This window comes from Galendromus occidentalis, unplaced genomic scaffold (assembly GCF_000255335.2).
Source record: "Galendromus occidentalis unplaced genomic scaffold, Mocc_1.1 scf7180000077231, whole genome shotgun sequence".
NCBI classification, from domain to species: domain Eukaryota; kingdom Metazoa; phylum Arthropoda; class Arachnida; order Mesostigmata; family Phytoseiidae; genus Galendromus; species Galendromus occidentalis.
The window spans coordinates 134,014-148,136 of NW_003805219.1; the positions used below are offsets into that span (position 1 = coordinate 134,014).

General features: G+C 50.9%; 1 protein-coding gene across 1 annotated transcript; it reads right to left on the bottom strand.

Moving 5' to 3' along the window:
* Positions 1-5,078: 5,078 nt before the first annotated feature.
* LOC100904082 (putative inhibitor of apoptosis) lies at positions 5,079-8,792 on the bottom strand. The gene is made up of 3 exons (XM_003741920.1): positions 8,411-8,792; positions 5,572-6,685; positions 5,079-5,441 (listed from the first exon to the last, which is right to left on the bottom strand). Exons 1-3 carry the CDS (start codon positions 8,573-8,575, stop codon positions 5,254-5,256), a joined length of 1,467 nt encoding a protein of 488 aa, XP_003741968.1. The 5' UTR covers positions 8,576-8,792; the 3' UTR covers positions 5,079-5,253.
* Positions 8,793-14,123: the final 5,331 nt, after the last annotated feature.

The following is a 14,123-nucleotide window of genomic DNA, read 5'->3' on the forward strand; positions in this document are numbered from 1 at the left end:
CCCACATATGGGGTCCCATTATGAACAGTGTGCTTCCTCGCAGGCATTCCCTGGCTCGTTCGCTCCTGTCATCTACAGAGGAACCCTTACGGCGGCCAGGACTCCGTATGATTCGTTCAGGAAGTTATTCATGAAGCTCGGTACGCAGCGCGAGCTGCGAAAGCGATTCGGCGGAGGGGTCGAAGTCACCTGAGCTCTAAGTAAGAAGCATGAGGGTTCAGCGATCATCGACGTCCTCTGGCGCAAGCTCTCCTGTGATCGGATTTTCATCAAGAACGAAGGGAGAAGGAATATGAGGAGATCACCGAAGTTGTGGCCCTAGCTTCGAGCTTCAAGAAACCTTCTCGGAGGAAGAATCTTTTCTTCATTCAGGGACAAGTTCGGGGAGACTGTGAGTTGAGACTCGAGATTTCGGATTGTCATGCGCCCGGAATAAGCCCTGGAACTAGAATTTCCAGAGGGTTGCCGTGGCGCTTCTGCAGCAACGCTAAAAACTGCGACCCCGCGGAGGAACCGGGGAGATTGCGAGCAGTCGAATTAAGAGCGGACCTTTCACTATGAATAATCCAAGTCAGGCTGACTCTCCAGAGATTTTATGACTGAGTGCCTCAGCGGTGCCTGATTGTCCGAGTGATTCGATTCGACATGTGTCGCGCAGAGGAGTCGTGAAGCCCGGAAGGCAATGATCGCTCAAAGTCCGTCTTACAAACATCGTGTCTCTATCTGCGGCGAGCCACCGGACGTGCTCTGTCCAACTTTGTAAACACGCCACCACGCGAAGATCAGAACAGATAGCTCCTCTTCACGCTGCTTCCCGTAAGTTTCCGGATCGGCTCTATCTTTAGAGCGAATGTGACTTGGGGATCGTCCGCGTCGCCTACCGTCAGTGATAGTATTCGAGACCATCATTTGAGGCGTGTGGTTTTCTCGAGGAACTAGAACGGGGGCTCCTGATTCGATTCGTTTGCTCTTTGAGAATATCAATCGGGAGGCCTCATACGGAAATGATTCAAATCGCTCACTTCCTCCGAATATCTATTTCGACTTGGCTCGAGCTCTTTCCGCTTGGTGAACGCTCGTGTCGACCGATGTGCGATGAACGATCCATTTCTGATGCTCATCTCTCCGATGCTCCTTAGGTAAGATAAATTCTATCGATAAATGATCCATGCAGAGAGTCTTAGCGAAATTCTCAAAGCCGTCACATTTCCAGTGGCAGCAATCTCAAGCCACCCGTTTATTCCAGCGCGTTCTCGGAGTGCTCACAACCGGAATGGAATCGAACTCTCGGTATCTGAGGTGGCTCATTGTCCTCGATCTTGCGTCGCTTGTCGTGTGTCGAACTCGCATAGATCAACCTCCATGGATACGGCCTGATACGATGCCAGAAATTTTGTATCAACCCGGGACGACGCCAAGGATCGTACATGTGCTCTGTCCCATTACCGGCGCACAAGCCAATGTGACATGGTGGAAAGGATCGCAGCTGGTGACGGTCGGAAAAGAGCTACGATTCCGCCCTCTGACATCTGAGCACGTCGGCAAATACCACTGCCAAGCAGAGAACTCGGCGGGACTCTCGAAATCAAGGGATCTGGAAGTAGGGTTGGCTCACATGCCGAACTTCGTGGCTGTGGCGCAACGCCTATTCCTCATGGAGGGCCAGGCGGCTTCGATATCGTGCACAGCCCCCTCGGGTCATCCCACTCCTAAAGTATTCTGGAATGACACTGGATCCGGTCTGACGTCACGCATGATAGTCGATCCTGATGGCACGCTCCATCTCCCGAATATTGTGCTTCAAGATCACGGCGCCATCATCGAGTGCTCAGCGGAACAAATGGGGAAGGTTCACCTTATGAAAACTGTCGAACTCGTAGTGAGCGCTCGTCCGCAGGAATGTTTCGAGAAACGTCGTTTCATGTACGCAACGAGGAATACGTTCCTCAAGAAATACAGCGACGCTGAAATATACTGCGTGGTCTCGGGTCCGTCGTCCCCGATGTCATGGATAGTGCCTAGTGGTGTTCAGAAAGCTCTGAATGAAGACGCGCGACATCTTTTGCGGATCGATTCCTCAACCCTCGCAACGAAAGTGCGTTCCTTTAATGTGAGATGCCAATCCGATGGTCTTGAGAACACAGCCTGTGTCACGCTGACCAGCGAGCCGTACATTCCCCCGATGAAGAACGAGAGTAGGATCGAAGGTGAACGGGTTGTTCTGGAATGCGATGCGGGAGGAGAACCCAAGCCGAGCATTGAATGGTTTTTCAATGGGAAAACTGTTGACAAGCGGATGATTCTTGGGAACAGTATTTTTATACCTCGAGTCACTCTTGGGGACATAGGTGTCTATCGCTGCGAGGCATCCAACCGCTACGGTCGGACTCACCAAGAAGTTCTTCTGAACGTCTACAGAGCAGAGCCCCACATACTCGTCGATACCGAATGCTATAATACTGTCGTCGGGGATCGTTTGCGGATACCATGCGCAGCTTTGGCTTTCAAGGAACCCCTGAAGACATGGTTCAAGAATGGTGTCGGAATCCCCGGAACCCGAAATGACGAGTTTTTGGAGTTCGATAATGTCACGATGGCAAATGCCGGAAATTACGCCTGTCGGGTTTGCGAGAGAGAAGACAGACGTCGATGCAGCTCCTATAAATTCGAGGTGAAAGTTTTCGAATCTACGTTCGTGAGAACGCCCGAGAAGCCCACCGTGGTCTCGGAACACGAAGCTCTGAATATTTCCTGCATCCCGCGATTTGCCGATGACGTCATCCAATGGAGGATCGACGGCGTGTACAAGGGTCGAGGTCAGACTTTCCATTCGAAAAAACCGCGAGCCGGGACTTATACATGTGAATTGCTCCGCAACGATGTTCTGGTGACTCAATGGGACGGCCTGGTGGCATTGAGGAGTAAACCCGCTAAGCCGAGGATCTTCAATATATCGTGCGGTGGCGACGGATTCGCTCATCTCGGCTGGACATCGGCGGAGAATGCCGTTTACTACGAAGTCGAGCTGCTCGATGCGCAGAACTGGCAATCGATGGATATCGTCACGAACAGGACAAGGTCGAAGATCAAGTTGAATCGATGCTCGCCTTGCAAATTCAGAGTGAAGTCCCATAACGAAGCAGGATTTCAAACTTCGGAAACTCGGCATTGTGCTCCTCCAACGAAGGGTGACACCCAATTGCTGGTGAAAGAAATGAATATCACGCGGAAAGCCAGATTACTCTCTGTCAGCTGGAGCTTTCCCGATCCAAGAAAATCGTGTGTCCGTGTTTGTACCCATCCTTCGGGGGTTTGTCTACAGACCGAAGCGAATGAGACAACATTCAGTTTGAAGTACACTCGCCCCAATTCAACTTTCACATTGTCGAAGTGCGACGCTTCGAATTCGCTGCCTCCAGCCGACGAAATCTCCGCGAGCGGTTATTATAATTGTAATGTGGTGCTCCGAATCAGCGGCGTCCTTCACAGGCAGCCAGACTCGGCTCTCGTATTGTGGGATTTCTCTCATGACCCCTATTGCTCGCTCACGGGTTACCTTGACATTGACGGATCTGAATCAATCGGAGTCGATCTACACAAGAAACAATTTAATTTAGAGAACCTCGAGCCGAACCGAGTGTACTGTCTGAAATTGCGTGTGTTCCACGGAGATCTGGAATTGCGACTTCCATCGACTCCGGACTCATGTTTTCTGCCTGGTCAGGGTTGGGAGGCTTTGGAGAGCAAGCATCTGGTCAAGCTCCATGGCGATCGGATCATCCTGCCGTCTAATACTTCCCTGTTGCAACTCGTGAAAGGCAAATTCGAGCCGTGGGTAGAGCGCTTGTCGACAGTTCATCTCAACATGTTGGGTGACACCTCAATCAAGTTTCTAGAAAAGTCGGGTGGGCTCTGTAGAGTTTCTGAGGCGATCACTCTCAAGCAGAGAGAGAGTACCGATTGGATCCTCTGGCTGCTCGGGGTCGTTATTGTGATTCTTAGTGTCTCCGTTACCGCAGTAGTGCTTTTCCGAAGGAGAAGTATGTACTACGAGACTGAAGTCAAATGAGTTTGTTTTTACGGTTGTTTCATAAGCTCTTTTTCGACTGCATACTGATGGCCGAACCCGGTTCTCCGGCCGTATTATTGGGTACAATATCCTCATTAATGAGGGATATAACTTAATCAAATTGAGATAAAATTTCCGAATATATTTCTCTTAACAGTCTATCGTGCTTGGAGTCTCCCTCGAAGATCATGGAGTGGCCTATCTCTCCAGCAGGATGTCGGGCGAAGAAATTTTCAATTCCAAGGCACGGCACAGGACACCATCGCGATCATGGGCGAGCTCGTTCCAGTGCCTCCGGCATTTCATTTCGGCGCATAAAAGCTTGAGCGCGTAAAGCTTGTCGTCTGGAGAATTCCCGGACACGGACACATGTACCGGAGAATCCCTAAAGATGTCTGTTCCGCTTCCCATGATTCGCGGAAGAAATTCTCGCACCTTGGCAGATTAGTTTTCCGGAGGCTTTTTCGGAATGAAGATTGTGCAGCAAAGCCCGATGACCACCACCAGCGAGCTCGTCGCTTTTTGCCGTCGAGACATACCCTGAATACCACTACGCTGACTACGCGACTCACGAGACGGTTACGGACTCCTCGAAACTCGGAGACCATACTTCCGACAGAAAGTTCAGACACGGTGATTTAGAAATCGAGAGAAAGGAGATTCCTCCGCGAAGTCATGAAACTCTGCCAGTCGTAAAGAACTGATTGAATCTCTGCGCCAGGGGTGAATCGCCGACGATAATGATAATTGATTTTGAGTCGGTCATATCGGGTGGGACTTCGCTCCGCGCGTATACTGGGCGATGCGGAGAATCCTGAAGCATCTTTTATTCGTGGTGTCCTTAACACCCCCGCCTCGTGTGGAATTCATCGAGCAGGGGTTCAGAGCGATATTCCGAGTTTTTTCGCGAGAAGAGCAATGAACCCCCAAGGGCGGATCGTCGATCGAGTTGGACACAGACGGCTACTCGGTACAGAGACCGACTCGATTCTCAGAAAATCAGAAGAAGTTTTTACTCTTAGATCACAAGCGACTTTATTCAGCTCCTCCACAAATCATTATTTACAGTGCCGCCTCTCAATATCGTCTAGCTCGCGGATCTTCTCTCGAAGACTTGTGAGGCTCCGCTCGAGCCGGGCAGATCTATCTATCACAAAACAAATCTACAGATGCACTCCGTGAGCTCACGAAAAGAAAGTCCGCACCGTGCTCACGATCGGTTTTCTGCACATCACACACTCTGTCACACTAGCGGCGCAGGATGGACATGTCACAAAATGTCCACAAGGTAGAAACACGACGCCCCGTTCGTGTACCATGCATACTCGACAGAGCATGTTTTCGGGAATTTCTTCGACTCTGTTATTCTCCCCTGCAAGACATAAAGGAAATTCCTCGGTCAGCTGGATTCCTGAGCATCGCATAGGATAGATCGGCTATGAATGAGAATTAGAAGTTCCAAGGAAATAAAAATAAGTCATAAGATGCAAGCGGGTACTCACGTTTTGCTTCAGGTGCGGCTTTCTTCGAGAAGCTCACAACTTGCGACAGGACCGCCCCCAGTTCATCGGGCCCCGCGAAACCTCGGCCTTTGTCGAGCATGAATTTCTTGAGAGTCATTCGGACAACCTGAGGGGGTACTCCCTGCTTCAAAAAGAATTCGACATCCGACGAATTCATTATGAACTCGAGCTCGTTCCGGAGCGTATCATCCATCGGGTCTTCCGGGGATTGAGCTTCAACCTCTGCCTCATTCAACATCTGCTGATGCAGGTTCCTGTATTTTTCGATGAACGGTTCGCCCTTATTCAACTTGAGGAAATTACAGTCTGGGAACCAGCGAGCGTGCTCCACCCATGGATCATCGCCTTCGGCCCAGTTGCACAGTCCGCCGTCACAGCTGAAGCATTTCGTGAAATCGTGCATTCCGAGGAAGAAGAAGCCGGCTTCCACCAAATCGACCGCTTTGACTTTCGCCTCAGCGGGCCACGAATTTGTCGTGAATGTAGCCATCCTCGAGGAGGAAGAGACCATGTGAGGGTGTTTCGGAGCCACGTGGGGTGTCGCTCCCACAGGATACGACCCAGGAGCGGGATCTTTACTCGTTGAACACATGCTCCGGAGACCGCACTCATCTTCTCCGCAGAGCGCGTACGGTGGAGGGTTGAGGATGAATGGGCAGCTAATGAAGTTCTTAGCGTGCTCGTCGAAAGGGACGTCTTCGGGGGCCCAGGACTCGATAACTCCTTTACACCAGGCACAGCGGACCTTGTCTCCTTCTTTGAGATAATAGAAGCCCGCATTCACCAAACGCTGGGGATCTATTTGGGGCTTCGGCCAGTCCACGAACGTTTCCAGACGTTTCTTGGGACTCCTCATTATCTGGTCGATAGGGACGTCCGGGAGAGAGCGTTGGAGCACGTACGAGCAGTTAGGACTTCGTTCACGATGTTTCCGCAAGGCAACGTCGTTGAAGTGCCAATCTCCGATCTCCACCTCACAGAACGGGCAGGCGACATTGAGTCCACTACCCAGGTAATAGAATCCCGCTCTAGCGACTTTGTCCTTCGAGATCGGGGCCGTCGATGGCCACGATCCGAACGAGCGCATTCGATCCTGCAAGAGAGATAAAGACAATTGGTCAGTCAGGCATACGGAACGGATGATCCGGGAGATTAGATTCACGAGAACCGCGATCGATCCAGCACGGTATCAGCTTCCACCTCAAGAAACCAGATGTGCTGCGAGCCATTTCCAGACAGGCGGTATTTTGCAATATGTTCCCTGGCCCTCCGCCACAGACGGACTCCCGGTCGGAAATCATTGGTTAAAGCAGCTAGCATTCCGGTGCGATGAAGAACTGAACAAGAGTTCAACTATGGTCGGTCTACTCGCACGCAGCTGCCACTCTGCACAATCGCAAGCGTCGTGCTGGGCTAATATCGCGTTCGAGTCATCAGTCCTCTCCGCATTTCCGAGAATCGAGATCCTCTGACAACATAGAGCGTTCGAAATGATTCTACTGAGATTTGTGAAATATATATGAGGTCATACAACATCCAGAATAGATATTGGCCGATAGCCAGAGATACGCGAGGTCCACTAGATCCAACTGGGGCCGCTTAACGCATCGCGGAACGGTACGTTGGACTCAGTGTTCGTAATCTGTATAATCAAGTTAGGAATGAATTCGATTTCCCCCCCCCCTGGAAGTTCGATCAATATGAGCATGAGACGGGAACGTACCGGGGAACTTCGATAAACCAATTCCATGATCACCGGAGAATCGATCGAGATAACGGTAAAACCCATGTAACGACACGGGCTCTAAGCGCTACGGAACAGCTCGGAGGGGAATGGCTGACCACTCGTCGCTTCCAAATAGAGCTCACATTCGATACAAGCATCGAGTTTCTGTTATCGACTCAGGTAGGTTCGCGGATGTAAGCCGAGAGTCAGATGCATCTGTGCACAAGGGCATCGAACCATGAATCCAAGATCTCATCGAGCAAACGTGGTCGAGATTGTGCCGACTCTGAATCATCTAGACATGTAATCCTTTCGGAGCTAGACAAGCCAGCGATACCATTCCTCCCTACTTGAAACCCATCATATCTTCCTTTTTCCGCTCAGCCATTGTTGTGAGCGATGAGTCAGTGCCGCATTCGCAACACTTCAAGCTTGTTTACGAAAGGCTGCCCGGTGCGTCGCCGTTAGAACTTGCTTCGTCGTACGGAAATCAAACGCCGACGTGAGAACACCGGCGGACTGAGTGAGGCGGAGGACCTTCGGTCGCGACGAGCGGAGGATGTCAGGGCTTTATTATGATTTCAGCGATTGACACAACAGATGTTCTCTGTCTGCGCTCGAACAGTGCCCAGCCAATGTCCGATGATTCACTGGCCCAGCCGGACCGGCTGGACCTACGTGAACAGCGGCTGGGAGATTTCCTCTTCCTCCTCTCGCTCACACCGTCACACCGAGTACGGGTATGTTGTCAATATCATGAGGCGTATCAGTCAGTCACTTCCTTGATAACCTCGGCCATGGCAGCGTCGATTCTTGGCGTCGCCAATACACGCGTCACTCTTTTCGAAACTCAGAATTCTTCAAGGAAACGGTGCCAACAGTCATGCCGCCGCCGTGTTACCACAGCAACGACTGGTCATGGCTCATTCTCATTGACTACATCAAGTTGAGAATGAATGGACTAGGCGAAGTTGATATCATACGATTTCCGTCGAATCCCGGGCTTTCCCGCCGGGCGGCGGCGTTCCCAGCTCGCCATCCCACATCGAGCACAAGAGAGTCAGTAGCTATAGCAATATGGGCCTCACTTACGGCTTCATCTTGAAAATTGGGTTTTCTCGATCTGTTGACCGTCGACACGGTGGCCGGCGGAGGGGAGCTGACTGGTGTCGTGACTGGTGAGACTTGTTTTGCAGGCCGGATGATTTCCTGAGTCGGATGCATGCTGGCTGGAGTTTGAGCGACTCCTGGAGCCATTTTAACTCGTAGGGATCCCAACACTAACCACAGAACAAGCTCGGCGAAGACGACACTAGTTTAGCATAACCGTTTGCGGGTAGGAGATTAAGGTAGAGAAAGCTGAACGCCACTTTTCCAACGATCAAGGCAAATCGAAGGTGTTCTCGAAGTGAGCTTTTTGAGGAGAATAAGTAACGCAGCTGTAACCTTCTTTCGGTCGTTCCAAGCGGAATACGAAACCACTCGCAGCGGGAGGAGCGGCGGCGGCGGCCATGAGTTCCCCTCTCCACTCCCGAGTTATTCGGCTCACTCTTCAAACGACACTCCGCGAGAGAGAGTGCCACCGACTCAGCAATTCAAATCTCAGGATTCGCGCGATCGAGTCGACCTCTCATCGGGGGGGTCCGAACGGTTCGCCCTAAGAATGTAATTTCTCTGATTTCTGGAGAAAATCGCTGGGCTCCGCATATCAGTTCTGAACGGAGGGAATTCGGAGGCGAGAGACCATCACGTTCTCGTGCCACGGAGATCGGTCCCTCGGAGAGTCCTGCAAGACCTCGGTGTCGATCAGCTGAGGCTGCTTCGGCGACTGTCACGTCGGCTGTGCGGCTTCGGAAAAGCCTGGAGCCGCTTCGATCCGGGCCGCGACTATCAGTTTGACACCAGCCTCAAAGCAAAGAAAAAGAGCCGAATCGGCACGATCGATCTGTTCCTTGCGGATTAGCTTGCCCGCGGTCGTTTCCAGCCGTTCAACCTACGGAATTATTCTATTTGGCGATTCCACGCTCAGTTTCATCTACGCCTAGAGCGAGAGCCTTGTCGGAAAAGATCGAGCCCTCGACCTATCATATCGATGGCGTGTACTCCAGTGAGCGCGCGTGTGAATTCCAGGATGAAGAAGACTCAATGCAGGAGGATGATATACCTCGACCCACGACCGATACGCAGCGGCTCATCCTAGTCATGGACTACTCCTGCAGAGCTCGATCAGAGCCTGCCCGGTAGGGAATGACCCTGTCGGGATCTTCCGCAACGGAGCTCGTGAAGACCGGTCGTTCTGGGAGCTGTCTTCCGTTCACTGATATACATGTGTAAATACCTTGCATCTGCGGTAAGAGAAATGCCGTGGATCCTGGAGATCGGATCCAAGATTGTCTCGAGCTCATCGCGAGTCAACATACAGAAGATCAAAGACTAGAAGCTCGAGACAGTGGTTGGGAATCCGGCTCGAGTATTAAGGGGATGCAAAGCGTATTCCACTTCATTTGAGTTCCCGATCTCGGTAAATATTTTCGCAGACAGCGCCTCCTTATCGCCACTAAGCATCACGTGCCCTGTTTAATTGATCCACAGGCTTACACTCGATTCCGCTCGAGTACATTTCCACGCGCCATCATCAATCAGTAAATAATTCGATATGCGACGCATCGAGAGAATTCTCGCTGCCTGTTCTGGACGGCGACTGACGCATGAATTATTTTCCGGACTGATCCATGCAGCCACCGGGCCAATGGGATGGATCGGAAGTGGTCAGCAGGAGGAGAGCGCGTCTGTAGTGCGAAGTCTCAGTGCGCAGAACGCTTTCCTGGACGCCCTGAGGAAACTCGGCTGCAAGACATGTCCTTCCCAAGGGAAAGATTTGCCCGACGATTTCGTGACTCCTGGTGGCTGTGTGCTCTACAACTGGTTCTTTTCATGAGCGTTCACGTTGATCGTCAGTCGCACGCGAACTCAAATAAAGGATTGCACGCCGTACCGTGCAGGTCAAGCTCGCTTATATCCTCAAGCGACTGGTAGCCTCTTTTGAATCGGGTACAAGGTTCGCGCACATCTAATCAATTCGGAAAATGAACGTTCAGAGTCAACTTACCAACCAGTTTTTCACATCATTCCACTTGGAGTTCGTCAACTCAACGGCCCTTTTTCTGGCGGAGCTCCTTTTATCCATATCTGATGCAGTCGATTGACTTTCACAATATCTTAATAAGAACTCATTTGATCGCATTGACAGTCGATATGCAAAACATCTGGACCCGATCGTTGTACATATATATATATGCGTCCATTGTTTATAATCATGTCAAAAACCCTCTACATGGGTTCTCTAGATAGCCTCCTCTTCGTTGTGCCTCCTCAACGGATCACGCCAGCGCTAGCAGCGCGACGTATCGACTCATTTTGACGTCACGGAGCTTTCCTCTCTCATCGCTCTGAATGCTGTGGGTCGTAGTAACGCCAGTGGCCGACCCAACGATGTCCTTCCACGCCGCGCCGATGACTCATACCCTATGGAATACATCCTTCAATTACGCTGAGATCCAGAAATTCACCCGATGACACCATCGTGTTTATCCCCTTGACAGCTTCGATTTCCCCGCTTCTAAAGGATCATATCGATGCCAATCTGTTCCTTCGCCATGCTTTTAGACAGGAAAGTTCCCGTCGGGAATATTCGGGAACCAGATCTCGCTAAAGTTCTCTCGTCTGCTGAGATCAATGGATGAGTCTCGGCTAAGCTCCCCAAAAGCTCAGAAAATATCAATCCGCTACGGAGATTAGAATATCTCTCTTTTCGTCGCAGTATATCGGTGTAAATAATGCACATTAGGCTCAATACCTCTCTCTCAAAGGAGGCAATCGGAAGAAGAATATTGTGTATGGGCACCTCTTTCTGGGAATCGGGGAACCTCATCAAAACTTGGTTCGGCCGATTGCTGGATGTGGCGCGTTTAGTTCACCGTCGCGTCGAAGAAAGCTGCCCGAGGTAAGCAGCTGCCCCTGTTTGGTGAAGGGAAAGCCTCCGCTTCGCGAGGGAATCGACAGATGATCCCGAGGTGACCCTGGTTCCATCAGACGATCCTCGAAGTTTGTTTTTTCGTGGCGCAAGCATCGGCTTCGATCGATTGATACGATCAAAATCCTTGTGGTCGTATGCGGTCTACATGTTTATGTTATTGGTACTATAATCATTCATGGTCTGATGCGGTACCCAACCGCCTCCCTCGGAACATTCGTAGCGTACGAAACTTGGCGATAGCTTCCGAACTGCTTCTTCGGACAGCATATCGGAATAATTTTCCTTCCCCTGAAGAATTCCTCAGGTCCCTCCCGGCGCGAATCGCCCCGGTGGAGACCAGAGACCTCACTTCCGGGAGGAAAAAATGCGAAAATGAAAATTCCGATGAGCTAGCTGCGAAAAAATTTGGCGAGCTCGCCCGCCTGACCGGAGTGAAACACAGAAACGTGTAAGCGCATAGAATCGCGAGCTCTGTCGATTGTAAGAGTCACCCGGATTCGACACATTCGGTGAGCACTTGAACTGGTGACGGAGAATGGGAATTCTCTATCACGCAGCTCATCTAACCTATTTTAGGTGGAGCTGGCTTCACTTTCGAATTCAAGCGTATGGAGTTCATTGCTCCATCCGGGCCAGCCCCGCGAACACGACTCTAGATAGTTTCCGGGAGCCAGTATTGAGTTCTGTCGCCTGAATTTGGTGGTGATTACAAGTCTACATGCCTTTCGCATGTGACAGCCTCCCGGACTTCTCCGAAGCATTAGAGGTTTCTCCCAAAGGCGTGGGAATCCGAAGTCCGACAGAAACGGTTGTCGGATCTACGACTAATAGACATCGAGAAAAGCAGTAGATCCGGAATTACTTCGGGAAAAATTGTATACTTGGAGCCCGTGTTGACAGCATGTGAGAGCAGTTTCCACGGGTCGAATCATGATCGCTTCCGATGCCGAAAACTCAAGGCAAAACATAGCCGTCGAAGCTGTCATCAATCAGTCTAGTAAGGGGTAGCCTCGACATAATCATGGAGCACTTGGGGAGAGCTGCGCGAATATCGGATACAAACTCATCCTCGATGGCGCTCGATAGGTTTCAGCCTCGGAATCTAAAGGGTCTGAGCTTCTCGCGAACGAAACCCGGTCACGACCAGGAAGAATGATATTTCCGCATATTCATTCCAGCAAGACTGTTCGACCGGAAAACACTGGGCGCTGGAGCAATTCAGTACTGTCGGAGAGGTCGAGAGAGCTTCGAGTTATACCGATCATGGTGTGTTCGATTCTGTGAAGACTTTTTTCGTGAATTATAGGTTGAGGAATTAGTAATCTCGAGGAAAGACAAAGAGATCCCTCGAAGCCTTGCTAGAAAGAGGAGCCCGCATCGATTCCCCCAACGGTTGAACTCTGCTTACGACTTTTTATGTTAATTCAAGCGCGAGTTTTATTCTCCTCGGGTTGACTCATGATTCAGATAGACGGACGTCTAATGCAAGCCCGATGCGAGGCAACTTGATTGAGGCTACAGGATTCTTTCCCAGGAAACTCTCCGGTCCTCTCGGGTTACAGAGAGAAATCTTCCCTCCCGATGACGCGTCAACATCTTCAATACGGGAATCATATATCGTATCATATATCATATACCCGTTCACCGCTTCACTACTCAATGGTGTCAATGTTTGAATACCGGTGTATGTTGGGGCGTTGCTTGGAAATGCGGACCGGGGTTTTCCCGAGCATTCTGAAGTCAATCGAGGGTTTCCTACGCGCGTCGAGATGAGCGTTCCGATCTTCTGCGACATCACATTTCCTTCTTCTCTCAGGATGATTGCACTATAATTTTTTGCGATTCGCCTACAGAGCCTGCTGAAGTTGGATGATGATGTCGACATTATCAAGAGCGCCATTTGAGGACTTTTTCACAGGGGTTCCCGATGAAAAATACAGATTCAGCCTGATTAGCGGTCTGTCCAGCTCGAATCCAGGGCTTGAATCCGTTGCAGGCGCAGCGTTCCACCAGCTTAGAGCTTAGACAGAGCGATCTCCATCTCCAGTCTGAGAGCTGTCGGTTTCGAATCCGCCCTTGAGCCTGATATGTTTGGATCCGGACAATACTGAACATGCAACCTTTCCGGAAAGGAACAAGAGGTAAATTCTCTCGAAGCTCGGAGTGAATGACCGGGATGCTCATCTCATCCTCCGGCTTCCATGGGGTCAATGGAAGCGGCGAATCGGCTTGAGCTCGGTGCTGACGACCTTAGTGGAGATTTTTCCTCGGGCTTTGCTGATCATCTGAGCCCAGAGCCGGACGGACGGATTCACCAGACGGGCTCGACCATCACCCTCGGCTGATGATCCATGGAATCCATCCCTTGATGGGATCCATGGATCAACAAGGTAAAGTCTCCGCAAGTTGAAACGCCTCCCCGAGGACCAACGAATTCAGACGGAAATCGCTCGAATCCTTGATCAGTTGGGGATCCCCGTATCAGAATCACATGCCGAAGCTCGTAGCACGATCGCCAACATCAACCATCAGATCCTCAACCATCAGCGGACCGCTTCCGAAAGTTCGAGCGTGGGAGACTTGTCGGCATCTCAATTTGCAAGTTTGGGACAGCCTCTTCACAGAGCAAGCGCTCTCGGCGGAAATATGGTGGTCGCAAACCGTTGTTCTCATAGATTTATGAGTGATGAGTTTCTTACTGGGACTCCGCCCCAATGGAAGACAGGTAATGTTAGGGACACTACCGTATGTTTGTACGTGGAACGCCTT

What these genes read in the sequence shown, in the direction of transcription:
- LOC100904082 (XM_003741920.1), bottom strand. Translation starts at nt 8,575, where the DNA reads ATGGCTCCAGGAGTCGCTCAAACTCCAGCCAGCATGCATCCGACTCAG. An exon ending in CCAATTTTCAAGATGAAGCC is followed by an intron (nt 6,686 to 8,410) that starts GTAAGTGAGGCC and finishes TCTCTCTTGCAG; the next exon opens with GATCGAATGCGCTCGTTCGG. An exon ending in AGCCGCACCTGAAGCAAAAC is followed by an intron (nt 5,442 to 5,571) that starts GTGAGTACCCGC and finishes TATGTCTTGCAG; the next exon opens with GGGAGAATAACAGAGTCGAA.